This window comes from Nyctereutes procyonoides, unplaced genomic scaffold (genome assembly GCF_905146905.1).
Source record: "Nyctereutes procyonoides isolate TBG_1078 unplaced genomic scaffold, NYPRO_anot_genome, whole genome shotgun sequence".
Lineage (NCBI taxonomy): Eukaryota > Metazoa > Chordata > Mammalia > Carnivora > Canidae > Nyctereutes > Nyctereutes procyonoides.
The window spans coordinates 11,015,151-11,042,236 of NW_026575145.1; the positions used below are offsets into that span (position 1 = coordinate 11,015,151).

At 39.6% G+C, this 27,086-nt stretch overlaps 1 protein-coding gene across 4 annotated transcripts in view; it reads left to right on the plus strand.

Moving 5' to 3' along the window:
- Positions 1-27,086, plus strand: part of SLC25A21 (solute carrier family 25 member 21) — a 473,454-nt gene that overhangs the window by 401,411 nt on the left and 44,957 nt on the right. For all 4 annotated transcript variants that reach the window (XM_055309283.1, XM_055309284.1, XM_055309285.1 and 1 more), the window contains exon 4: positions 22,479-22,545. In XM_055309283.1, coding sequence (XP_055165258.1) covers positions 22,479-22,545 — 67 coding nt within the window. The remainder of the gene's footprint in view (positions 1-22,478; positions 22,546-27,086) is intronic.

The following is a 27,086-nucleotide window of genomic DNA, read 5'->3' on the forward strand; positions in this document are numbered from 1 at the left end:
TCGTTTGATCAAACTTTTCTAAATGTCATAATCGTCTGCATTTTTATGTATCATTTTTTATTATCCAAACCAATCCCATGTTAATGTTTGTTTCTATGAAAATATATGTTAATGTCAGGAGACCAGAGTAGTGATTCACAAACTGAGTTCTTCTCCAACTTGCTGTGTGGCCTCTGACAAATCAGTTAAGACTGTCGGGTTTGTTACTTTATATACAAAACATGGTCTATGATCCTCCATGAAAATTTATGCAGGTTAACTGACTTTCAGTAATTGTTACAAATCATTTAAAAATGCTTTTTAGGAGGCTCTGTACCTTGATTGCCTCAACTTTAAAATGAGTCAACTCTATAAAGAGAGTAGCAACTATTTTCCTGGTTTGGATCTTTTGCAAGAGAGGAGCATAGTTACTGCCCCTTCAAGGAAGTTGTCTGAAAAGAAGGCTAAGGTGAAGGACATATCTGGCACAGAGCAGGACACTAATGTGATATGCACTCAATAGGAAAAAAAAAAAACGAGTGAGAGAGTAGCAAAGTCACACCCCCACAGGCTGGCCATGCCAACCTAAGCAAGGGAAAAATGCTTCAAGGCTTCTGTTTGGATGCACAAACTGAATGGTGATGTGGCACGTCTAACCTTTCAGGAGATAATGGTGAAGGCCGGAGCTGAGCCCCACAGGGCCTGAGATGAAAGGGAAGAAGAACATCTCTGTGGCCGTAATTAGCCGGGTCTAGACAACCAGTTGGTTTTCAAGGAACAGGCTCTGCAGTCTCTAAGAATCTGCCAAACAACTTGGGCAAGAAAGAAAAATAATAATGAGGCAGAAACCACTTGACAGCCTTTTTCTTTTCCTTTTCCTTTCTTTCCTCATCTCTCATCTTCCCTTCCTCCTTTACTCTTCTCGTGTGATCAACATGATCTCTGGCTGGCATCCCACGTCATCAGCAGAGATACAAAGGAGTGAGGGAGGTGAACACATTTGCAAAAATTAAGTGCGAGAGAGCTTTTTTGCTCTCAGATAGCTCTGACTCAGCCAGTCCCTTTAGCACGGACAATTCTTGGGTGATTAGACAAACTCTGGGTGTGCCGCTGACAGTTCTTTCCCTGCGACAGGCAGAGAATGGCACTTCATTTTGTGTTTCATTTTTCACTCCCACTACGTTTGAGAAGACTCATTTGGTAGGGACCAAGCTTTTCCTTGCCTACCTAAGACAATGCAATCAGCTTGGCAATAACGTCACTAAATGTTGAGTCTCACCTGGTGAAATGTGATTTAGGTTGGCTTTTCCATGGCCTGTGATGATGCAGAACAAAACAGTGCGAATGCTCCGTCACAGAGGAGGCAGCCCTTGCTGCTCCTGGAGGTACAGTGTCCACAAGTCATTGATGAGCTAGCTGCCAGAGAACACCCGGGTGCTCTCCTCACTCACCCAGAGAGAACACATGCACTCGAAGAAGCACACTGAATCATTCACTCAGATGATGTGAAGAAAAACACTGCCCAGGAACTTAGCAGCTTACTTTTTTAGCTGCTTTAGTCGTCATCCGGAGATGAGAGCCCTGTGCAGTGAGGGGGAAGCGCACAATCTTTTTCTGCGTGTATTATTATAATAACTGCATTATTCTGTGATCCTGGTCTTTCCTTCTGGGGGTGTGATTGTCTCCTCTGTAGGACATAAAGGAGATTCATTTCCAGCCACGCAGCAGGGACAGAGCATGAGGACTGTGAGGGCTCACTTGTCATGAAGGCCTCGTCTCAGCGACACTAAACGTTTCAAGGCTGTCTGCAGAGAGTGTAAAGTCAGGGAGTTCGAAGACAAGATAAGCATTTCCATATCAGCACAACAAAGTGTCCCTCTAAGAACTTTGAAATGGAGAAGATGTTTACAGGGAAAGGGTCTCCTAGTTTTCCGAGAAGAAAACTAGATACACATATAAAAATACTTCCCCCAGAGTTAGATGGCAGCTTTGCTTTTGCACAGAGGAGGCCAACAGTAGGAAGGGTGCCCACTCAGAAAAGCATATTCAGAAGAAAAAGAAAACATTTCTGAAGGGATGTGTAAGGCAGGCCTGCTGGAGCAGGTGTCTTCTCAAAGGGCTCTTTGTGGGTATTTTTAAAAATCCTGCAGGAGCTGCACATCAGGAGCTGGCCAGTCACTGGTGACATACTGAGCCTGGAGTTCTCTCCCCATGCAGACCAGGCCTGCCACTCAGGGTGTCATCTCAGAGCCCAGGCCGAGCACGAGATTAATATCCAGAATGCCCACTCATCTCCAGGGTGTCTCTTGAGACTCCTTCACACAGATAATGCACACTCCAGAAGTGAAGCTGAATCAGCCTTCGATGAAGCTCATTCGTTCTCCATTTAACTCCAACTTGGCTGTTAGCCTAGATGCTTCTACTCAGGACCACTTGAAGTTCTAGCAAGACCAAAGAATTGGTGCCTTCACTGCCTGTCAGTATATGCCTAATCCTCGTGCAGGAGAACTTCAGGTCCTTAGAAGCCTTTGGGGTGTCTGAGATTATTTCTCTTCTCAACTAAAAATGCAGAGGGGAGTGACTGCTGGTTTTCCTCCATCTGGGCTAACCAGACCCAAATCCATGAACCTCATAGTACAAATCTAAAATCTCCTTTTTCGCTTGGCCTGGCTAACCCAGTGGAAAGGAAAACTTGTCTTTCTGCTTAAGCAGTTTGCCTTCCATGCAAAATCCTTTCTAGTATCTCCACACATGCCCAGGAACCTGACATAATTGGCTGCTTTGGAGACATCTGAAATATAAACATCAGAAACACTCCGCCCCTCTCCTGGGTCATGCCCTGTGCCTGCAGCAAGTCTGCTGGGGCTGATTGCTCAGGTTCATCCTGACTAGACCTGCCTGACTGGGAGTGTAGTTTACACATACAAAGCTAACTGCTTCCACAAAGGGCTACTTGAGGCCCTAACAGAAATGTGAAAAATCACGCAGGTAATCATGTAGAGCCCCAAATTTACTTCTTTAGCAAAAGTACTATAAGAGAGGAACAGGGCACAGAGTTGAGGTTGGCCACCAGGCTGACCTTCCTTCCTGCAAGCCCTTTGGGAAAGTCTAAGTCAGCAAGATAAGAGCTCACCACAGAATGGCTGTGGTGTGTGGGACCCCCAAGGCAGCCTGCATCCATTGTTACACATTCACCTTTCTGCTACTAAGTGAAAAAGGCAAAGCCTGTCGTTAAAATATTCATCCCAATCACCTTGCAGTGAAATCCAGCCCTCTCCTCTGGAGGAGAGTGTGTCTTATGCTGTGCATGGTGACAAAAGCTTAGCCCAGTCATTTCACCACCAACCACTCTCAGAATGATCAACAAGCTAGTTTGAAGGTAAAGAACCTTTGGACTGCAAAATATTTTGCTTTTGCTTTCATAAAGCAGAACTTCTAACGAGTGCTAGTGGTGACTTTGACATCAAAAGGCATATAGAATTGGGGCACTTGGGTGGCTCAGTCGGTTAAACTGCCAACTCTTGATTTCATCTCATGTCGTGATCTCAGGGTTGTGAGATCAAGCCCCACCTTGGGCTTTGCACTGGGCATGGAACCTGCTGAAGATTCTCTCTCTCCCTCCTCCCAACTCATCTAACCCCTGTGTGTAGGCACACATGTGCACGCTTGCTCTCTCTAAAAAATTAATTAATTAATTAAAATTTTAATTTCTTAAAAAAGCATATAGAGTTAACAGTCCATTTATGGAGGTCACACCATTAAATTTCGACTATAAGCAAGATCTAGAAATCATCTGTATACCCATAAATGTTGAGACCAGTTTTTTTTTAAATGTAGTACATTCATACTGTGGAAAGCCATGCAGTCACAAAAAACATGATATACATCTTTAAGGGCTAATATGAAAGATGTCAAAATATATTAAGTCAAAAGGCAAGTTATAGACCAATACATATACTATTGAGTACTATTACTCTTATGTTTAAAAAATTATCTGTATAGGGCAGCCTGGGTGGCTCAGCAGTTTAGTGCCACCTTCAGCCCAGGGCGTGATCCCGGAGATCCGGGATCGAGTCCCACGTTGGGCTTCCTGCATGGAGCCTGCTTCTCCCTCTGCCAGTGTCTCTGCCTCTCTCTCTCTCTCTCTCTCTCTCTGTGTCTCTTATGAATAAATAAATAAAACCTTTTTTTAAAAAATTATCTGTATGTTTGATATGTATAGAAAGTTTTGAAAATCTCCAGAAGAAAATGAAAGATCAAAGTGTGGGCCACAGTAAGTACAAAAATTGAGTGTGTATAGAAAGGTTATAGCAATTTGATATTACCACTACATCCAAGTCAGTGATCTGTTGAACTTATTTTTTTTTAAATGGATTGGTATTCTGCATGCTTTTGGGTCCTTTTTCTGTAATTGTTCTGATAATTACAAAAGTATTGGTTTGTGAGGATTGAAAATAAGGAAAAATTATTCCTTTACCACAGAACATTTGAGAAGCACTGTTCAGGGAACACAAGCAAAGAATCCTATTTACACTTTTACTTCACACTTTCCATCTTTATGTATTGTTTGAATTTTCACTTTGAATATGTGTTACTTTTATGATTAAATATTTTAAAATGTTTAAATTTATTTGTGAGAAATGATACCAGGTTAATGGTTTTATATAGCACACCTTTCTTGATTCATATGTCCCAAAGCCTCAATCTCAGGGTCTTTTGTGCCTTCTTCATGCTGAAAATAGTCCAAACTTCACAAAGAAACATTTCTTTGGGAGGAAGGCCAAAGGGTACCACGAGAAATGGGAAGGCAGTGACCAGTTGAGAAAGACTCCTCATATTCTGGGAAAAAAAAGTTTTCCACGTCCTTAAACACAGCTGGAGGAAGATTGTCTCTCACAGATGAGAGTGCTAGGCTCATGTCTCATTAAAATCTCCTCACTGGATTACAGATCCAAAATCCTCTGGGGAGCCTTGTGCACCACGTAATGTTTCTCGCTTTGCATCTTCAATTATGCAACTTTGATTTAGCTGACAGATGTGAAGCAGTGTGCATAGCCAGGCAATCCCCTGGTGGCCACACATGTGCAGAGGGAAGCAACAGAGCACCGTCTTCCAGCTCCATCTGGCACAAGCTTCCAATCACTCAGAATCTTTCTTCTCCATCCACCTTCCCTCAGCCTGTACCCTCCCCTCCTCCACTCAAGCCCTGGCAAGGACTAGATGGACACACCTACTTTTACTCAAGCACCTCTTCCTTTTGGATAGACTCCCAAGGCAAATGGGAGTGGTGTGCCAATCTGAGAGACCACCTCTTTTATTATGGGATGGCACCACCCCAGCATTCCATCAAGCTTTTCAGTATAGAAATCGGCCAAATCCTGGCTCCATCCCAAGCTATGACTGCCAGGACCATATAGACAAACATCTGGCTGGATGGTTGGAAGCACTTGGCTCAGCTGTGCAGGAAATCCACTTTCAGCTCTGAATCCCAGGCTCTCATTTGCAGTCGTAGTAGAAATGCCAGGCCTCTACACAGAATCCACTCAGCCTCGAGGAGGAGAGAGACAGCTCTGAGCTCATCACCAGAAACATCAACTGATGCCTCTATAGGACAGATAAGTTGCCAAGCCCCATAAGAGTGGGGGGGGGGGGTGGGTCTCATAGGGATCAAGGACTACCACCACAGGGCACTGACAGAGATGGAGGGGGAAAAAACCACGTTTGTGAGTGTGCTTGTGTGTGTGCACACATGAGATTCATGGGATTGTTCTATGTGCAAAATGCCCACTTTCTGAATACAGTGTTAGTTCTTCATGGTGGATGGTAACTGCAGATCTTTCTTAGGTATCACACTGTTTCTTCAATGAATAGGGAACTTTACCTATGGCTGGATGAAAACTGTTTGGTGTCCAATTTTTCTAAAATATGGTCAGATAGCAGATTTCCCCCCTTTCATTATTATTTAGTATAAGTGGGAGTATGGTTTGGACCACAGTTGTCAAGGGTTGAGACTAAATTCAAGTTAACAGTCATGATTATTGAGTGTGTATTGTTGTTAGGTTTTTTTCATCTCATTTCCTCCCTTCTTAGCACACCTGAAAAACATGTATTTATTCCTTATTTGCCACATATTCTGTTATTCTTGTGAAATTTCTTTCTGTGAGAATTCTTGAATTCTGTGGGAAGGTATAAAAAGAACAAGAAGGTAAATTAATAGCATCTTTGATATTAAATTTGATTCTCCCTTATATTAATAGTTTCCTCCCTTATTTTCCTTTTGGTCACCATCTTTCTCTGACTTTATATTACTCTGGAAATATTTTAAATGCTCACCGTGTATATGCTGTGTGGTTTGGTGTAGTAGACAGACCCCAGGCTTCAAGATCAGAGACAACTGGGCTTCAGTCCCATCTCAATTACTTCTTAACTATGTTGATATGGATAAGTTACATAGGCTCCAAGAGTTTTTGTTTCCACATCTGTAAATAAAGATGAAATAAGATTACATATGTTAAGCAATCCTTATTAAATCTTATTTCCCTCCCCTTTAATGTACTTGGAACATATTTACTCCTACCCATCCCCTTTCATTCTATCATAGTCTTAAAGAAGAGGGGTAGGTTTACAGAAGCAGGTTACATATTTGTGTGTGTCTCTGTGTGTGTGTGTGTGTGTGTGTGTTACACATATACATAACAGAATGGCGTGAATGAAACAAAGCTAAATTGGTCTTTAGCCATATGAATGGAAGTATAACATTTAGAACACTGAGGCAATGGTCTGGCCCTACTGTGTCCAGATCAGCCCGTACTGAGTGTGGATTTTGGTCCATTTTGGTCAAATAATGAGAGGTCTGAGGCCCTGTCATACAAAAAGCTGAGGAGTTAACTTAGAGAAGAGAGGCATCAGGGTGCTCAGTGACCATCTTCAAATATTTTGCAATTCCTTAAGAGGACTGGAACGGGACTTATTCTATATTTCCTGGTGTATTAGTCTGGGTTCTCCAGAGAAACAGATACAATAGAATATACACATACCTATAACATACAAAGATTACAAAGAATTGGCTCATGAGATAATGGAGGCTGGTAAATCCCAAATCTGCAGAGCTACTGTCCCACTTCAAGTCCAAAGTCTGGAATAAGGAAGAGCTGATGCTCCCGTTTAAAGGCCATCAGACAGAAGAATTCTCTTCTATTTGGGGAGGGCCAGCCTTTTATTCAATTCAGGCCTGCAACAGATTGGATAATACCCACCAACGTTATGGAGGATAATCTGCTTTACATGGTATTCTGATTTAAATGTTAATATCATCCAAAAACATCCTCACAGAAACATCCCGCATAATATTTGACCAAATTTGTGGCATCAGACTGACACATAAAATTAGCCATCAAATCTAGTGATCAGAATCAATTGAAAGTCACCTGAAAAAAAAAAGAAAGAAGAAAGAAAGAAAGAAGAAAGAAAGAAAGAAAGAAAGAAAGAAAGAAGAAGAAAAAGAAAGAAAGAAAGAAAGAAAGAAAGAAGAAGAAAGAAAGAAAAAGAAAGAAAGAAAGAAAGAAAGAAAGAAAGAAAGAAAGAAAGAAAGAAAGAAAGAAAGAAAGTCACCTGAAAACAGAACTAGGCTTGAGGCAAGAGGGTCTGTCGCCTCAGGAGCAAAATTACTCAGGTCAGAGGGGTACTCAAAAAAGGATGTGGGGTCCTGGCATCTAGTGTCTGATCAGGAGCCAGGTGATGTCATAGCAGGGACATTACAAAGAGAAATCAAGCTTCAGAAGAAAGGACTAAGGACCCTAAAGGGCCCTTCCTAGTCCAAAGATAGTAGTGATGCTATAATTCTATATTTAATATTGACTTTTCTTCTGGTTGGTCTTACCAAATGACTTGATATTAAGTCTTCAATACAGTGAGCAACTACTATGCATTGAATTCCTATAGGAAGAAGAACATGTCTGAAGAGCATGACCTAATTTTATAATTAAATTTTAGAACATCTTAAGAGACTACCTTGGAAATCATGTTTTCTCCATCCTCCTTATGTGAAGAAAGAAGCAAAAGTTTAGTTACAAACTGCTGCCTTGGCTTCTTCCTTGTTGTAATTTTTTCCTAAAGCTTTCCATTTCTAAATTTTTTCTCTCTTCCCATAGATTTCCTCTTCTAAATACAAGTCCTCAGCTGAGCAAGTATCTTTCCAATGAGGTTTCCCCTAAAGATCCTATCATATTACTAGCCTTCTCCCATCCCTCAGAGCAACCAGTTACCCTCCTGCTTAATTTTCCTTATCCTTATAAATTCTCACACTTTGGCAAAATTTTTTTATTGTGGCAAAATGGATGTAACATAAAATTCATTACTTTAACAATGTTTAAGTGTATAGTTCAGTGACATTAAGTCTATTCACATTGTTGTGCAACCATCACCACCATCCATCTCCAGAACTCTTCATGTTGCAAAATTGAAACTCCACAACCATTAAATACTAACTCCCCGTTCCCTCATCCTACGGTCCCTGACAACGACCCCTCTACTTTCTGTCTCAGAATTTGACGCAGTATCTCACATAAGTAGAACCATGGAATATTTGTCCTTTTGTTTCTGACTTAATTCATGTAGCACAATAATGTCTTCAAGATTTATCCATGTCAGGGTGTCTGGGTGGTGAGGTCAGTTAAGCATTCAACTCTTGGTTTTGGCTCAGGTCATGATGTCAGCATCGTGAGATCCAACCCCACATCAGGCTCCATGCTCAGCACAGAATCTGTTTCTCCCTCTCCCTCTGCTCCTCCCCCTGTTCACGCTCCCTCTCTCTCAAATAAATAAATAATAAATAAATAAATAAATAAACTGCCCTAATAGGGGTAAAGTGGTAGCTTATCATTTTTTATTTGCATTTCCCGAATCATTGGTGATATTGATCTGACATCATTTTATTTACTTGTTTATTATGTTAATTGTCTTGTTCCCCAAACAGGATGTAGGCTCTGTGATTATGGGAAATATGTCCAACGTGTTCACCATTTATCTCTAACCCAGAGGGCCATAACTAGCACATAAAAGATACTCAATTATTTGTTGAATGAATGAATGAATGAATTTACTGGAGAGAAAAATTCAAAGTCCAAATATGGAATCCAAATTAATTTTCAGGTACTTATTTTTTATGCCTGAGATAATAAGTATTGTAACCTTTCCATTACTTAGCATTTCTTGGAAAATGAGAGAAAAATATATTTGTGCCTTTCCTGCCTCATGGACAAATATGCAGATTAATAAAATATTGTACCTGGATCATTCTAGTTTATAGACTTGATAATTGACAAAATCATAGCACATTTGCTATTTCAATGACCAAATTATATGTACTATTGGTAATTAGTACCTGGCATATAGTAGATGCTCAACAAATACTTGCTGATAAGTAAGTGAATGATCCTGAAAATATTAAGCCATTGCTAATTAAAAATAGAGACTATATGGGAGGGACTTGAAACTCCTTAAGACAGAGCCCCAGATGGTGGCTTTGGTGGGAAGAATAAATGATGAGTGGTAATGAGTGGGTCATTCAGAGGTCTTTTGTCTTCAAAACAAGTCATCAATTTAGAAACTAAATCTGTAGCCACACTCCCCATGCAGTGTCGCTTCTCTAAAAATCAATCACCTGCAGAACTTCAGAGATGCCTGAGTTCTTTGTTGGTTCATTCCATAAAGCATAAGGAAGGTGTTTTCGTACGTTCCTCAGCTCAAACAGCCGTAGGTGTGGTCCTGCTTGCTTTACAGCAGGGGCTGCTTCCTGTTGTACCTGTTCTGCAGAGGGCACAACTATTGGCAGAATGAGAGAAAAGTACCCTCATTTAAATTTTGTTCTAGTGTTTAAACAGTGAAAACATGCTTTCTGCCAACCACAATTTCTGCTAGACTTGATAGACAGTGGTGGAATGAAATATTAATTTCTTTTGAAAAGATGTGGGCAAGCTAATAATCTGGTTTTGGTGTGTCTCAGTGTTATTCTAAATAAGCCCAAAGAGGAAACCAAAAAGTAGCCCTCAGAGGAGCAAGGCAGCCAGCAGGTGTTGGGGGGATGCAACCTGGGATTCTATTCAGCAGGGACTGATGGTAAATCTATCTATAGCTTCCTGGTCTCAAAGGCCAGAGATGGCCATGTCAGAGGCATGGAGCACACTTGCAATTAGCATTTTTTCACTGAAAAAAGCAAGTATACTCTAGAATAGAAAATGGAAGAAAGCGAGGACAATTTCATAAAGTTTCTAGAGGAATTACCTGATCAAATGGTACTGAGTAGTCTGGCCTGATTCCTAACAGATAGACATCCAGGTAAGAGCAGCCCTAGGTCATTAACCTGATAGGCAAGTTTTTGTTTTTGTTTTTAATTTTTCAGTTTGTAGTTCTTGGACCTTCTGCATCAGAATTGGGGGTAGTATTAAAAATACAAATTATTGAACATGCACTCAGATCTACCAAATCCAAATCTCTGGTGGTAAGGCACGAGGATCCTTTTTTTTTTTTTCCAGGAAGGGGTGAAAAACTCCCTCAAAATGCCCCTCAAACTTTGTTGGCTAGAATTCAGTTACATGCTCACATCTCATACTATTACAGGTGAGGAGAAGAAGACCAGGTGATTAAATCAATCGTGCCAGGGTTGTAGAGAGTTCTACTTCTCTAGAACTAGAGAAGTTCTATGGCCTAGAGAGTGTGAACACTAGAGTCAGGTTCTGACAGCATGGGGAAGAGATGAAGCCTATGTTTCTTCTGTTGCCATTTCATGAAGTCTACTCATGTTAGCTGGAGGAAGTACCCACAACTTTCCTCATTGATAGCCATTTTGGTGAAGCCTCCAAGATTCCAAAGAAACCAAAAAGAATTGACATTTGGTAGGAAAGTGAAAAAGATTGATCTTGGAATAGTTTAAAATACCAGATACAAGTTTCTATTCACAACACTGCCAGACTGAGTCAGTGGGAATACAATGCATTTGTTCTTTTGTTCCACAAATATTTGCTGAGCACCTATTTATTATATGTCAGGTCCTATATTTAGCCCTGGGGATATGTCAACAAGTAAGATAAACAAAAGCCCCTGCACTTTCTTCATGAAGCTTACATCCTAGCGAGAGCAACAGAGAATAAATAAAACAAGCAGGTAAACAATAAAGCACATTTGAGGGGGGATAATTCCCATAAAGGAAAAGAAAGCAGGCAGAAAGGGTAGGACTCAAGTCGAGGTGTTGCGATTTTAAATAGAAGTAAGGTCCAGCCTCTCTGAGAAGGTAATTTGGTACAGAATTTTTTTTAAATGTTATTTATTTATTCATGAGAGACACACAGAGAGAGGCAGAGACATAGGCAGAGGGAGAAGCAGGCTCCCAGCGGGGAGCCCGATGTGGGACTCGATCCCAGGACCCCAGAATCACAACCTGAGCCGAAGGCAGAAGCTCAACCACTGAGCCACCCAGGTGCCCCAAAACCCAGCATTTTAGCCAACTAAGCAGAGACTGACGCCTGAGCACTAGAGACACAGTCACAGAAGGAGCACAGGAGCAGAGGCGGATTGACAATTCCCAGTGGGTCAGACACCGACTCAACCCGAGAATAAAGAATCAAGCACAGTGCTCAAGAGCAGAGATTTGGGAGTCAAGTAGACTTATGTTTCTATCCCAGTTCCTCCACGTACCAGCTGTTTGACTAGTGAGAAAATTACTAAAGTCTCTAGGTCTCACTGGTTCTTCCTATGAAATGAAAAGAGTGAAAATCTATTTCATGTGAAAATTGAATGAGATGATAATTGTAATAAAGCATTTAGCACAAGGACTGCTATTTTTGTTTCTAAAGTTTCTCTCAGTAGTCTCAATTCTGTTAGAATCCCAAGCTGTCATAATGCTATTCCTCGGGGGCCTAATGTAGTGAAATGAAGGTCTGTTAGCTCAGACTGGAGTTTGTAACCTGCAAAATACTCCGGTCCAAGGCTTTGTTCTTTAGGGTGGGGACAATTGTTGAGTTGCATTTAACTACAATGCCACTAGGGGGCACCTCAAGAAATTAATTTTGAAGCTTACTGTAATAACTGGCAGCCATAATGAGTTAATGAATTTCTAAATGTGACTTACACTTTAGGAGTGGCCTGTTCAGTGCACTTAGTTCACAACATCTTTGGCCTCAACCATGTATAAATTGATTGTAGCAGAATTCCACAACAGGGTGTGAATTCCTAAGGTACTGGATCACTTAGGTAAGATTCTATTTGTGAAGGACATCTCTAAATTCTGAGGCTTTCTACCTTAGTTATGTCAAGCCCTGCTATATCAAGCTATTAAATCAGTCTACTTATTACAACCATGTACCAACTCATTTTCATAAGCACTTGTAGAGAGAGCTGACATTAAAAAAAAATCTCTATTCTGGCAGTAGTGCTTTGGAATTAATTTGCTCACCTTTTGTGCCAATGGTTTTTCATGCTGGGTAAACAGCTAACATATGGTTGAGCCAGAATTCAAACCCAAGGAGTGTGGCTCCAGAGCTCACATTTCTACCCACTATATCATATTGCCTTACTGACAGATAGCATCGAATTAATGCTAAATGCCAGAGGGTGGTGATAAAGAACAGGAGTGGCTATTGTCAAGCAATCTATAACCTGGGTTAAATATGGTAATTATGTGAATAATGCATACTCTAATCAGTTAAAAATATACAAATCATTTAAACTGTGAATATGGATCATGTCTGGGTCCTATCTGTGTACATAGATCTCTATACATGCTTGATGCTTGCCTATATGTGTAGGTGTGTATGAATAAGTATATAGTTAATTTCTCATTTGAATATAATTATGTTCAATAGATTATCTGAATGTTACCGTGTGCTAAGCACATAATGTAATATGAAAGACAACATCTTGGCCAAGTATTGTAGGCAATTGCAATCTCAAGATTTTTGTCTACCATCTCAGAGCAGACTTCTTGGAGAAAATTAGGGTCTTAGGATTTGGGGACTACTAGGACTACTGCATCTACATTTGACCCTAGAGAAATGTGTTTAGCCTATTGCTTGGAACAGAGAATACTGAATGAATGAATGAATGAATGAATGAGTGAATAAATGAATAGTTACTTCATGAATGGGAAGGACAGAAATCAGAAACACAGAAGGTTAAAAAAAAAAAGGAGGGAGTTAGTGAGAGAATGGACTAAGTAGAATGGATGAAGCAAGGAATTCCCTCAGCGGGCCATGTTTAGCAGAGAGCTGGTGGGTGAAGAGATCTTTTGACTCCACCCTCAGTACTTCTTTTCTGGCTTTCAGTTCCCCTCCAAGAAATAGTGTTGCCTTGGTTGGTTTTGGGGTTTTGTCTGTTCATTCGTTTGTTAAGTCTTTTTCCTCATAGTTGCCGTCCACAGGAGTGAAAGACTGCCCTTAAATGGTTTTTAGTTCCTAATGGAAATGTGTTTATCTTAATAGGCAAGGCAATGTGCTGTCACTGAATATTAATACACTTTTTCTACAGTCAGTTCTTTTTTTTTTTAAGATTTTATTTATTTATTCATGAGAGACACAGAGAGAGGCAAAGACAAGCAGAGGGAGAAGCAGGCTCCCTGCAGGGAGCCTGATGTGGGATTCGATCCCAGGACCCAGGATCACAACCTGAGCTAAAGGCAGATGCTCAACCACTGAGCCACCCAGGTGCCCTATAGTCAGTTCTAATTAAGTCTCTTCACAAAAAAAAAAAAAAAAAAGTAAGTCTCTTCACTTATAGATTAAGGAGCAATTAACACCACAGTCTACCCACATGATTTACTTCAGTCACTTCTCAAATATCTTTTTTGCTCTTTCTTTCCTTAGGGTTTTCCATCAGGGTTCTGGTTCTTATATCACGCTAATGCCTTCTTTGGGCTGAGCTGTGCAACATGTTTAGAGCATCCAGCACCCAGCCAACTTTCCAGGGAATCAAGCCATAAACCTACCTCCTAAATGATACTGACAGCTAAACTAATTTTTCTGTATCTTAGAAAAATCAAAGTTGTAGTTTATTTTAGGCATATCAACAAAGTTTAATTGTCGTGGTAAAAATCATACTCAAAGTTCAGTTAAAAACGAGTGTTCGGGAAAACTTTAAAGAATCCCTCCATACAGCATATAATGAAAGTGGCATGGTTTGGGGTAACAAATATATCCAAGGACCATATGCAGAAACTTAATTCAATTAATTCTCTGTAATGAAAAATAATAACTATATTGTTTGTGCTCGAAGATCTGATATGAGTTGAAGCAGGGAAAACTTTTGTTTGTTTTATGTTACAATGTTAGCTAAAACTTTTGTTGTGTTGCATTGCCTTGAAGTTCAATTGCTGGTTTTAAAAGATGAATCTGTGTCACTTAGTCTTTTTAAGCTGTTTTTCCTCTCCTTTGAAGGATACATAGTTTTTCCTCTCTCCTTTGCTTAAATGAAAATGGCCCCAAGATGCATGCAATTTTGTGAACTTCAGATTGCAGATTCCACATAATTCAAATAACAGAGCCATGAAACTCCACTCTTTCATTTGGATTCTGTGAACCACTGAGACTTGTGGAGAATAAATGATGTCAGAATAATGCCCTAAAGGTATAGCGTCGGGGCCAGAATCCTGCCCTGGGATGTACACGACCCATCAAGCAGTAGAAGAAGCCTTGCGCTCATAACCCAGGGCTGAGTGCCGCCCTCATTGTTTTAATTACAGAGCTATAGTATGTGGGTAAGAAACTTGGATTTGACAACAGCAGAAGAAAGAGGATATTGTATGCCTTCAATCAGCTTTGTATTAGGAGATCCTTAAAGGGAAAATTATGTGAAAGAAAGAAGGAGGAAGAAAACAAACTAGCAGGATCCCTATTTCAATGTAATTTGGAGAAAATGACTGATTTGGGTTGGTCATGTTGCCAGCACAGATGACTCAAGGCTTCCAAACAAGAAATGGAAATCAGGAGGATGCCTGAAGCCTGAAAGAAGAACAAATTGTGAAGATATGATTGACTGTAAGGCTTCAGAATCAACTGTACCAAAGATGAGCTTGGATCAGTGCCCAGAACAGAACTGAATGGTGATGTTCATTTAGGTTCTGACTGTTGAAACAAAATAAAATGTAGTAATTGTGCTCTGTTAGGTACACAGACGTGTTAATGCTTTCCAATTTCCCCAACTGGGGATCTGGTGTCACTTTCCCTGTCGTTCCTATTTCATGCTTCACCGGTGAGTATTATTGCTGCTCTGGACACTTACTGAATGCCAGGTTTTTGGCAAAGAACTGGGATCCAGGTGAAAGCATCCCTCTCATGCTGCATGTGAGTGTGCCGCAGGTGGCTTTGAAAATGGCTTTAAAACTTGGAAATCATTTCTTTAATTGGCCTTTTCAGGCTTGGATGATGTGTACCTCAGTCCTGGCATTCAGTTATGGTTGCTGGACCTTGGCTATGAGTCTCAGCAATTTGGGCCCCAAAGCACTTCATCTCTGACAACCAGGAAAAGCCTCAGTTTCCATTGGCAGCAGATCTGCGCATCGATCTTTTCCTCTCTTAGGGAGCAAGACATCTTATTCACGGTTTTCTTGCACTCATTTTCTCAGTAACCTATCAGCTGAGTCTTCTGACAACCTTTCTGATGGACCACAAGGTTTAACTCCCTCGAAAGATCGGTTTTGAAGTAGGTACATATTGCCCTTTCTCCTTGGGGACCGCAAAGAAGAAAAGATTCCATGTTGTTCCTCACACCAGAATCCCGCTTACTAGCCCAGCAACTGCGGAAATTTCCCAGCCTGCCTGTACGAGCAGTCCAATTGCATGGTACAAATGACTTGCAAACAAACATCTTCTACATACTAAATTAGAAAAAAAAAAAACAGCAAAACCAACAAGGGGGTGACTCAGAAGGAAAAAAGGACGGTCAGACAGGACATGTGATTTTTTTTCCACTCCTTTTTGGTTTCTTTACCTGAGTCAAATTTGAGAATGTTAAGCCCAGTCCTGTCTACCCACTATTTAGCACAAAGTCTTTGGATTTCAGTAGCTGACTGAAAGCCAGTAACTTTTTTTCAGTCATCCAAATGGACTAAAGATGTTGTCAGGTACAAGATGTTTAATTAAGGATCTGTCTAGTCTCTTTGGGCGTCTAAAGTTTGGACTTTAAACAAGGTAACCTAAAATTAGACCCTACTAATGAGAGACAGCAGGAAGGCTTCTTCAAGGGTTCGGCTTGCCATGAATGAACCACCAAGACAGGACACAAACTGGAACTCAAAGGAAATTCCACATCTCCTCGCTTCATACCATCAGCATCTTTTCATTAATTGGTCTATTACCTTGGAGCCACCTGATATGTTAAATAGCTTCACACTTTAAAAATGGGGGTGGGGGAAATGAGGGGTAAAATTTTTTTGTGGGGTTTGGCACGAATCTGTGTTTAAAATAAGCTACGTATGAGCTGTGTCTTTGAGAAAAGAACACGTGCAATGCAGTTTTGATCTTCATTTTATAGATGTACATAAGTAATACAAGGCCTGTTTTGATTATACAATGAAAAACAAATGTGATCCAATATTGTAGTACTCTGTATCTACTTATGTTTCTGAACAACAACTCTCATTAGTATATGAACCACCATTAATGGCTTTGGAGACCTGGAATCCCATCCTGATATTTGCTTATGAGCTATTCCATGTGTGGTATGGGTTCTCTCATAGGTAATCATCCTAATAGGATAGGGTTTTAATGTGTGATGGGCTTCTGAAAGAAATAATCTAAAATAATTTCTCAAAATGGTTCTCACAGACTCCTAAATGCTTTGCCTAACATTCAACAACTACCTTTACTATAATTACGATTTAAGAATTCTAATTTAAGGCTTTTTCAGAAATGGAGGTGTTAAAGGCTATTTGCCAGTGAAGATCCAAACTACATTGTACATGTTCTTCTCAAATTCTTTTGGCCATAGATTAACAGAAGATGTATCAGATAGTAAAGACGTATTTTTAATTTCACCTAACCAGAGATCTGGAGATAGATTTCTAGGGTTGATTAATTCAACAGCCCAATTTTGTCATTGAGATCCAGGTCCTTTCCATCTGTGTACTGGCCTTCTTGGGTTTGTGGGCAATGATGTCTCATTTGACCGCGGTACACAGGCACTTCGTGCAGATAGCACAACTAGCAAAGAAGAAGGACTTTTCTTTCCATGTGCCTCTTTCCTTTAGGCTAGAAATCCAGAACTTCTAACATACATTCCCCCTCTTCCCACCACTGGCCTAATGGGCTAGGTTTGGATCATATGTCCATGCATGTGACAGGATTCACTAGCAAGGGAATGGGACCACCATGATTGGCTCGAAGAATTCTGCTCCACCTCTGAATTAGAGAAGGGGTTTCTTCTCTGAGCACGGGGGTTGGTGAATACCTGCACTCCAAGAAGCAAAGAGAAATATCTGCTGGGTGAACAACAAACAGTACACTCCACTGACCTTTTGGATAATAACAGTTTTCACCTTAATATATAGTATTAATATTTCAGTGTTTTATTATATTACTGAAGTACTGTCTTTCTCCTACAGACATAATTATCCTGGTATTTCTAAGTACAAAAGTTATCCTGGGAGGAGAAACATTTATCCTTGGGCCTGCTTTTACTTTTCTCGTTCTAATTCAACTAGAAAATACTTAATCAACAACCCAAAAGCTTTCACCAAAAAATGATCTTGTTCATCCCAGCCCCAATCAGTCGGTTACACAGGTAATTTTTCACATTACTTGAAAACAGAACTGAATGGAAATGGGACTAGAAAACTGATTTTTGATCCCCATTTCTGACTTTTCCAAAAGTAAGAAATGATAAGACATATTTGCAACATAAAATAACTTTTCAAAAGTCTTTATAGAAATAAGTTTATTTCAAGAATAATTGCAATAGAGTGTAGCCCAGTGGTCGAGGACATGGACTGGGAGGACAATGGAACTTGATTACAGTCCCTGTCCCCTATTTAGCAGGCATGTGGCAGTAGACCTCACCTGCAAAATGAAGAAAATAATACCTTCTTCAAAGGATTTTTGTGAAAGCTGAATGAGATTAAAATATATCCCTACATATATCTATTCTTAACAGAGTGGCTAGTTCATGGTACTAGCTAGTACATACAAAGCTTTCAACAAATTTTCACTGTTTTTACTTATATTGATACCAACAAAAGTCCATAAACATCCGTAAATTTTCCTACACAGGGTAATTAAAATCAAATTTGCAACTTTTAGAAGTAACAACTTTGAGAAACAAAGTGTGAGGGCTACCATTTAGTTCAAACTACCTCGTTATGGGAAGTCTTGCATTGGTTCCTGTGCCTCTTCCAAAGAGTTCTCCAGTTGGCTTGATATTGGTCAGAACTTAAAGCCAGAATGGTGGCATTGCTGTCTTTTCAGGGAAAAGAACTGCTATTAATGCTACATACACATTAGAATTAGTTTCCATTCATCTACAGTGTAGACTGGATGTGTCAGTCTGCCCTTTGAGAAGCAAGCAGGATAAAGCATGTTGATAATGGGTGTCACAAATCTTAACTTCCCTTGTTGTAGTCCTCATAAGCCACATGCTCTGCATTTCAAACCAAAACTACGTGAAGGCAGAAAAATTTGGCAGAGTGAATAGTGCATTTGGGTATAAACATTAGTTCTTTAGCAGGAAAAAAAAAAGTATCTCCTTCATAGAATGTTACAATTCCCTTTTGCTTTTAAGAATCCATATATCATACTTTACATTAGGAAAGCTTCCAGTAATTATCTAGTCAAGTCAGAAAAGTAGATCATCAGCTTGGACCCTAGCCCACTACATTCTCTTTCATCAATTTTGGGTGTGACTCTTCTGACTGGCCCAAGTGCCAATCTTCACTGGCAATAAGGCTCTTCATGGGAGACAGCATGACATGGAGGTACTGTGGCAGCCACTTTGGCTATAGGGGCCATGAGGCTTACTTTCTGCATCCAGGATTTTGGGTTGTTAAGTAATAAACCCAATTCAAAATTATTTAGGTTAAAAAAAAGGGGGAGATTTATTCTAAATGATACTCAGTATCTCAAAGAGTGAAAAGCAAAGGGAAATGCCAATATTCAAGAAGGGTTAAGATGTAACTAAGAGTAAAAAATCGTTGGCAGCAGGGTCATACTCACAGTACCAGAACTTCTCTTCTCCATCTTGCTTCTATGTTTCCCTGAATGGTAACTTCCTTCTTTTTTAATCACTGCAGACTGACTTTCTCTAAATGACAGAAAACATGACTGCCATTGATATGCTAGCTTTTATCTTAGAGCTTCAACCACACAGAGGGAGACTTGACCTTTACAGTTCTAATTCCCAAGTCCTGGAGAAAAACTCTGCTAGATCTAGCTTCCATCAGATTAACTGGGGCAAAGAGACAGAATACCATTTAGATCCATTTGGTAAGGTGCCCAATCAACCAACTGCCTACAAGCAGTATCGTATTGTACTAATGTGTTGGTTCCAGTGTTTTAAAAAATTGGGTGGGGCAGTTCCCAAAAGAAGAGGTGCTAGCCTGATTATTCAGTAGATGTCCACTGTTGCAAGGATATACTGTGAAAACAATGCAAGGGAGTAGATCTAGCTTTCCATTTTCCAGTTAAAGCTGCCTACGTCCCGAGAATTTCCCATTAAAGCTATTCATTCACTGTTAGAAAGTTCAGGATGGTGGGATGGCTGGAGGCAGTGGCAGGGAGTTGGGGGAGGGTGGGAGATGATTACACATGAAAGGAACCAAGCAGGGAGAAGGGAAGGAGGGCGCATCAAGGAAGCATCGCCAACTTGAAGCAGAGGGCTCTGGACCTCCCAGCTCTTTTCAGATTAAATCCTTATGGTTCTCCCAGCTGCCTCCCTTCCCTCCTGCCTTACACCTCTTTCTAATATTTTCTCCCATCATTTTTAAAATGAAGACCTTCTGTGTTACTTAGAAGATTTCTGTCCTCCCCCAAAGAAGCAGTGCTCTACTTCAGGCAAAAGTTTGAAGTAAGGCAGATTTTTGTCTCTTCAGGAAAGCACTTCCCCATATCTTCCTGTTATTTTTCTTAGAACAACAAAATCCGAGGATTGGTGTAAAACAATTTTGAGAACGAATAAGTTCATCCATTGCTATACATATCCTATCTCTAGCATCCATGTCAAGTGGCCATCCACACTGCTTGACCACATACCATGAAGGAGAATTCATCACTTTTTGGGAGATCCCACTCTATCTGTAGACAGTTCTGACCATTAGGAGTACTTCCTTGTATTAAGCTATTACTGGGCCAATAATGTGTCTTTTCTTGTTGCTTCACTTGTTGGTCTTAGTTCTACCACCTGGTAACAAACAGAAAAATCAAATCTCTTTCCTACATGCTCGCCTTTCAAGAGATCCATCATGTTCATCATGTTTCCCCCTGTGATTATTCTTCTCCAGGTTGAGCAACTTCCTATAACTGTTCTCTGTTGTATTGGATTTTAAGTACATCTATTTTTAGCAGGGACACTGTTGTAGAAGCCTTACTTACTTAGATGTTCTTAATTTTCTCCCCCAAAACCAGACATAATCTTCCAGATATGGAAAAATCAGCACAGAAAGATCAGAACTAATAATATCTTTCATTATAAATATAGAACTTCTATTCAGGAAAATCACATTTATCTTCTGGGAAGACCTAACCCTATGCTTAGTCCCTCTTATGCTGAAAATTATGTAATGATTAATTTATAATGATATGTAAATGATAAAGAATAGTGGTATTTTAATTTGTAAGTGAATTTCAAGCATTAGTAGTTGAAATTGGAATGGGAAGGAGGGAGGGAAACATGAAGTCCCGTAGTTCTTCAAATCATATGTCTTGCTTTACTTTTTATTCACAATGCTAGCAAAAATTAAGTCAAGAATAGTGGATAGAGTAAGCCTAATTCAGGGGATCATTTTTTTTTCCAGGGGATCATTTGATTCCTTTCTTCTCCTTCGTGAAATCCATATGCTTAACAAACGTTTGTGTCCTAGTTACATAAACATACAGAGAAGACTCTGGGGCAAGCACACTAATGCATACTCAGTTCTCAAGGAGCTAACAATTTAGAAGCTATAAGACAAGTCTTTTGCTTCCCTAAGTGTGCTGTGTAAGCCAGTGAATCAAGGAAGAGCAAGAGATCACCACGTTGGATTGGGTGGCACAGTGGATTAGTATGTATAAACTCTTAACTTTCTTGTTCCAGAAGCACAGCTAGAAGCAGAACCCAATTTAAGGAAGTTGGAGTGAAGCTTAAGAGGTCAATCAGAGAAGCTCCGGCCCCTTGTTAAATGGACATCCTAAAATACAGACACATTGAGCCCTGCCTTTTTCTGTAGTCACATATGGGTTCATCAGGAAAACTGATTATCTCAGAAAATATTCTGAAGAATATTCCATTTATACATTTCAGGTTTAAAATGAGTATATGGCATATATATATTTGTTCCCAGGGCAAGCAAATTTAAAATTTTGAATCTTAAAATCTAATATGAAGTAAGTGATGACATTTTATGAAGCTTATCATATGCATATGGCGCTCATTCTCGGTTTTGTTTTTTGTCTTAGTTTTTGTTTCTAAAAATGTTTGAATATGTGACAAGTCCCTCAACATTGGCAACAACAGTCATCCCAGGCCCTGTGAGACTACATATCAGCAAGGAAGTTTTGACATTTCTTCTGTCAGCAACATATGTCCCTGACTTTCTATCTCCATCAAGGAAGTTAAAAAAAAAAATTGTGACTAACTCAGGACAGGGCCAGGAGCCCAGTTTCCGTAGCCATTGGAGCTTGTTAGTTTCTTAGTGTTAGTAAAGCTAAGATTAAAGATTTATGCCCCTTGTTAGCACAGAAAGCTCCAGTCTAGTGGGCTCAGGTATAACCCTAACCTCATTTGGTTACAAGGGAGGAAATGCAAAACTGTGGACAGCTTGAAGCTACCTACCATACAACTGAAAAAATAAATTGAAGATCCCTTAGAGTGAGGAAGGTCAAGTTCATCCTTAAGGTACAACTCATTATGGTCGTTAGCAATGGACCTAGGGGATTCCAGTCACAGTGTCATTTATTCTTCAGAATTTCATAGTGCTAATAAGTGTAGAATTCATAATCTCTGCATTTTAGAATTAAGAGAAAAGAAGACTTCATGGTTGGTGTGGTACATGGAATAATTGCGAACACTTTCAGATTAGTTGCTTTAGGGGACGTCTCGATGGCTCCGTGGTTAAGTGTTTGCCTTTGGCTCAGAGCGTGATCCTGGGGTCCTGTGATCGAGTCCCACATTGGGCTCCATGCAGGGAGCCTGCTTCTCCCTCTGCCTGTGTCTCTGCTTCCCATAATAAATAAATAATTTTTTAAAAGAATAGTTGCTTTTTCCATAAACAAAGGCAGAATTACCTGTTTCCTGATTCATTTAAACAAAATCTTTTCTTTCTCCAATAGATTGTTTGGTTTTTACAAGGGGGTTCTGCCGCCAATCTTGGCTGAAACACCAAAGAGAGCAGTGAAGGTAAGCAATTAGATACTTTTCCACCAAGCGAAAATAGACTGCAGTGACAACTTCAGCCCTAACATGCCCCACAACAAACTATGGAACATTAACATGAATTAAACATAAGACAGTAAAGATTTTAATATGGAAGCTATAGCATAACTTCTATTATAATTAGGCTGGAGTCACTCTCAAATATTGGTTTATGGATTTTTTTTTCAGGTAAAGGCACTCCCTTCTGATGAGGAATTATACAAAAAGTACAGTGGTGAATGAAATTCATGTATTTGAACCACAGCAGCCACAAAACAGCTTGGATATTTTCTAAAAGCAATTCATAAATTTTCCTTGGGAGTAATAATTATTAAAGAGAGAGGGAGAGGAGAGGAGGGAAGAGTGGTAGAAAAACCTTTTTTTCCTAAATTAGTTCCATTTTATGAACAGAGCAAACGAATACACTGTATTTTTTTGTATATGATTCTCGTATAACACATTTATTTGGCATGCTAACTTCATTTCCTTCCCCACCCCCCTCCACCCGGTCTCCTCTGTTAAAATTCTCTATTCTGGTTTTTACAAAATTATTACTTCCACCATGCTGATTTCCATTCTTTAACCACATAACTATGAAAGTTTATGTACTACTTGCTGGTTCAGTATCTGGATAGGAAAACGGAGATCTGGCAAGACCTCCGGGGAAGAAAGAACTAAGTCTGATCATTCTTTTCTATGTTCTTCAGACAGAAGTCTTGATCACAGTGACTCTGGCAGGCAGGGCCCCCACTCCCACACCGACTTCACCAAATATGGCTTTGTCTTTCCATAAGAAGGATAACAAACATTTAGACCGAAATCTTCCTTTCCAACTAATGACCATAAAGCTTTTTTTCAGATACATTACCCAATTTGTACTCCCAATATTCCTAAAAGGTAAGATAGGACAATTTCTATACTCTTATTTAGTAAGTTAAGAGGATGTCTAAGTTAAAATTTTTGATAAAATAGCCAACATATATGTACAGACACCGAACTTTTACATTATGTCAAGATAGTAATTTAATAGGATTTAACGCAGGTCTAGAATTCAGAAAACAAAGCTTTAAAACATAATTTCTTTATAAATTCAGCCCCTCTTTGTTGCCATAGTTTTTGTGATTTTTATATTATTACTTCAATACAAATTTCATTATAAGGATCTGAATTGCAGTAGAGAATCTGGAAAAAGTTCACCAAAGTACACAAAAGGGCTGAATTGAATTATGAAATGGCTTCACTTGATAAAAGATTGCCCAAGTAAACAAACAGAGCAGAGTTCCTTTTCAAAAGGAAAGTCACTTTGTCTCCATGGAATAATATATTCATTTGTTCAGTGTTTTTACATGTATAAATAGAGTAGATTATAACTAAATATTTTTCCTGGAATATTTTTCCTTAATACTATACATTGGAGACAATTTAATTTAAATTTGAAGAGGATTAAAGTTTATCAGTGTTGAACAGTCTTTTATGTAAGAAAAAAAGTTGAGCTTTACAAAACTGAGTTAGTCTCTACTTAAAAAAAAAAAAAAAAAAAAGCAATGCTCCCTGCCAGAACAATGGTTAACAGATGAACTTTTGGGCAACTGGATATGGTGTATGTGTCCCAGACATCTTGTTTCAAGTCGATTTTACCTTAAAATTATTGAGACATATGGTAAGTGCATTGGCTTTTTAAGTATAACTTGGAGTTAAGTCTATCTTTGCCAGATGGATAGCACTAGTTTTTCAATACAATATATGAACACATTCATTTTCTAGATATTTATCTTAGAATTTATGAGGAAAGCAATCATCTGATTGTAACAATTTCATACATTATGAACTGCATCATTGTATGTCATCAAATTTACTTCAGAAAAAATATTCAGAGACCATATATGTGTACATATATATATAAATATACCCACACACATATGTATATTCATATATACACACATATATATGTATGTTCTGTGAATATACATATGTGTGTGTATTCCCTGGTACTGACACTTCAATTACAATCAGTATTAGAAACAATGTCAAGTTTTTCTGCACTTTATTCTTTGAAATGAGATTCATCATTAAAATAAGACTCATCGATGCCAGATAAATGAAACTTCCCCTTTCACAAATTAAGACAGAATGAATATTGCAGTGAGCAAAAGGAAAGAAATACCTCAGAAAGAGACCAACTGGTCCTTCAGACATGGGAGGCACCATGTTCCAGGTTCCAAGGTCTGGTCTTGAGGTTCACAGGTCCAGAAATCCCATTTTTCCATGGATGGACTCTCAAGGACTGCCTAATGCCAACCAAACTCATGAGAGAGAATGAATTGTGGAGGCTATTTGTTCACCACTCTCCCTACACCTGTCATGGTGTTTACACATACTAGATGCCCAATCAATGTTAGATGCACAAGTGAAACATACAGAGAGAAACCAAAAGAAAGTGTATTGATTTATAACAGGAGACATTCCTATCCTATTCCCCCCAAATTCCTGGATCTACTATTCAGTTTCTGGAAGACCAAGGCTTTCATTTCCAGCCAAGACAGAGTAACAGAGACCAGATTTACTCTCCTGCCTGAAACAGCAACAACAAAAATGAACAAAATATATGAAACCACAATTTTCAAGACAGTGGACATCAGACAAGGAAAGACAGAGACGGGAAACAAATGAGATGAGCTCTATGGTTTGCCCCAACTTACTGCCTTGAGAAGTTTTTCCAGACCCAGGGCACATAGGGGAATTTTAAGCAGAGCCCAGTGTACTGCCTGGGTTGACATGAAGCTGACAGGCTGGAGGGGGCAAGGCAGCTAGAGTTCACAGGACAGAGGTACCAGAGAAGAGAAAGCTGCACACACAGTTCCTAAGCTCTTCAGAGGGACCCCTTAAATATTTAGCTGAGAACCGAGGAGTGCATGCACATGAGGAAACCAGCAAGGCCTGGGGAGGAGCCGTCCAGAGCAATAGGGAGAACAGTGCTTGGCAAGCACGCAGGGCCAGGAATAGTACCTGTTCCCACCAGCCAAACTGGAGGGCCTTAAAATGCACAGGCTTTAAGAGGAGTACTCAGAAGCAGTTTGCCTTGGTAGTGGGGAATAATTAGCCCTAGTCTGAGCACTGCTTAGGTAGTTAAAAGTAAGATCCAAATGGACCAAATTGTTTCCATGTAATTTAGCTGCATCCTGGACCAGAATACCTGGGAGGTAAGGTTAAGCATCAGATTGCTTAGTGAGCATGAATGAAAGGAAAGGGGAAAGTGCTGGAGAGCTGTATTCACCTCCCCTGCCCAACCACAACCTGACACTCTTCTTCAGAGACCACATGGCTGGTCCTTCTGGGGCAGCCCCTCTCCCTAAGTGAGACTACCAATTTCTAGATTCTGGTATATAGGCTATGTATGACACAATCCATTTGGATTCCAGATTTTATGTTCAGGACTCCCAAAACCTTGATTGAATATGAATGTTTTCAAAACTCTTTAGTCACACATCGGTATAACTTTAGGGAGGCAACTTTATTACATGTTGACCCTCCTAATTTCATCCTTAGAGTTTAACCTCATATCTTATGTGATAGGGTACTTCTATCACATCTACGTATTGATCGATGTTGTGGATGAGAAGCTACTGAGAATTATCATGAAAGCCATAAAGGAGTAGTGCTGTATAGAGAGGAATTTAAATAGCAGCTAATCTACTAGCTCTTTTTTTTTAATTTTTTTATTTTATTTTATTTATTTATGATAGGCACACAGTGAGAGAGAGAGAGAGGCAGAGACATAGGCAGAGGGAGAAGCAGGCTCCATGCACCGGGAGCCCGACGTGGGATTCGATCCCAGGTCTCCAGGATCGTGCCCTGGGCCAAAGGCAGGCGCTAAACTGCTGAGCCACCCAGGGATCCCTAATCTACTAGTTCTTAAGAATATAGTTTTGGTATAATGTCTTCTAAGCTTTGAACATGGGAGACATTCAGTAAATATCTGTTGAATGAATGAATGAATTTTTTTTAGTAAATATTGGTTTTGAACTCTAATGATGACAGTTATTTTGCTATTACTGAAACTCCATTTTAAAAGATTTTAGCTTTTCCTTCCTTGAGATATTGCCTTATTTATTTGAAGTACTATTTCCTCATTTCAGTGTATAATATATTGTTCATTACTTCTGAATTCAGTACATTAACATTCATCACTGTGACTTTTGAGGCTTCTTTATTCCCAGGAACTTGAGTCATTTCATCCTAGCCATTCACCAAAAGCTTCCAGCAACACTGCTGATGAGTACCAGTTAGCTAATAGTAGTTTGGTTTTTCCAACAATTTTAGAGGTGGGATAGGAAAAGCCTAGAATTGCCCCAACACATAGATTTGGAATTCCCTGTGAAAATTGCTACAATGACAGGCCAAGTGCCTGTCCCCAGACTTCTCCCTTGAGATCTCAGTTTGGTCCTTAATCCCTTGTGACTATAGAAGGTCAGAAATAAAGAAAAACAAAAATCAAAGCCACATCTTCACACTGGAAGAGAAAAAGG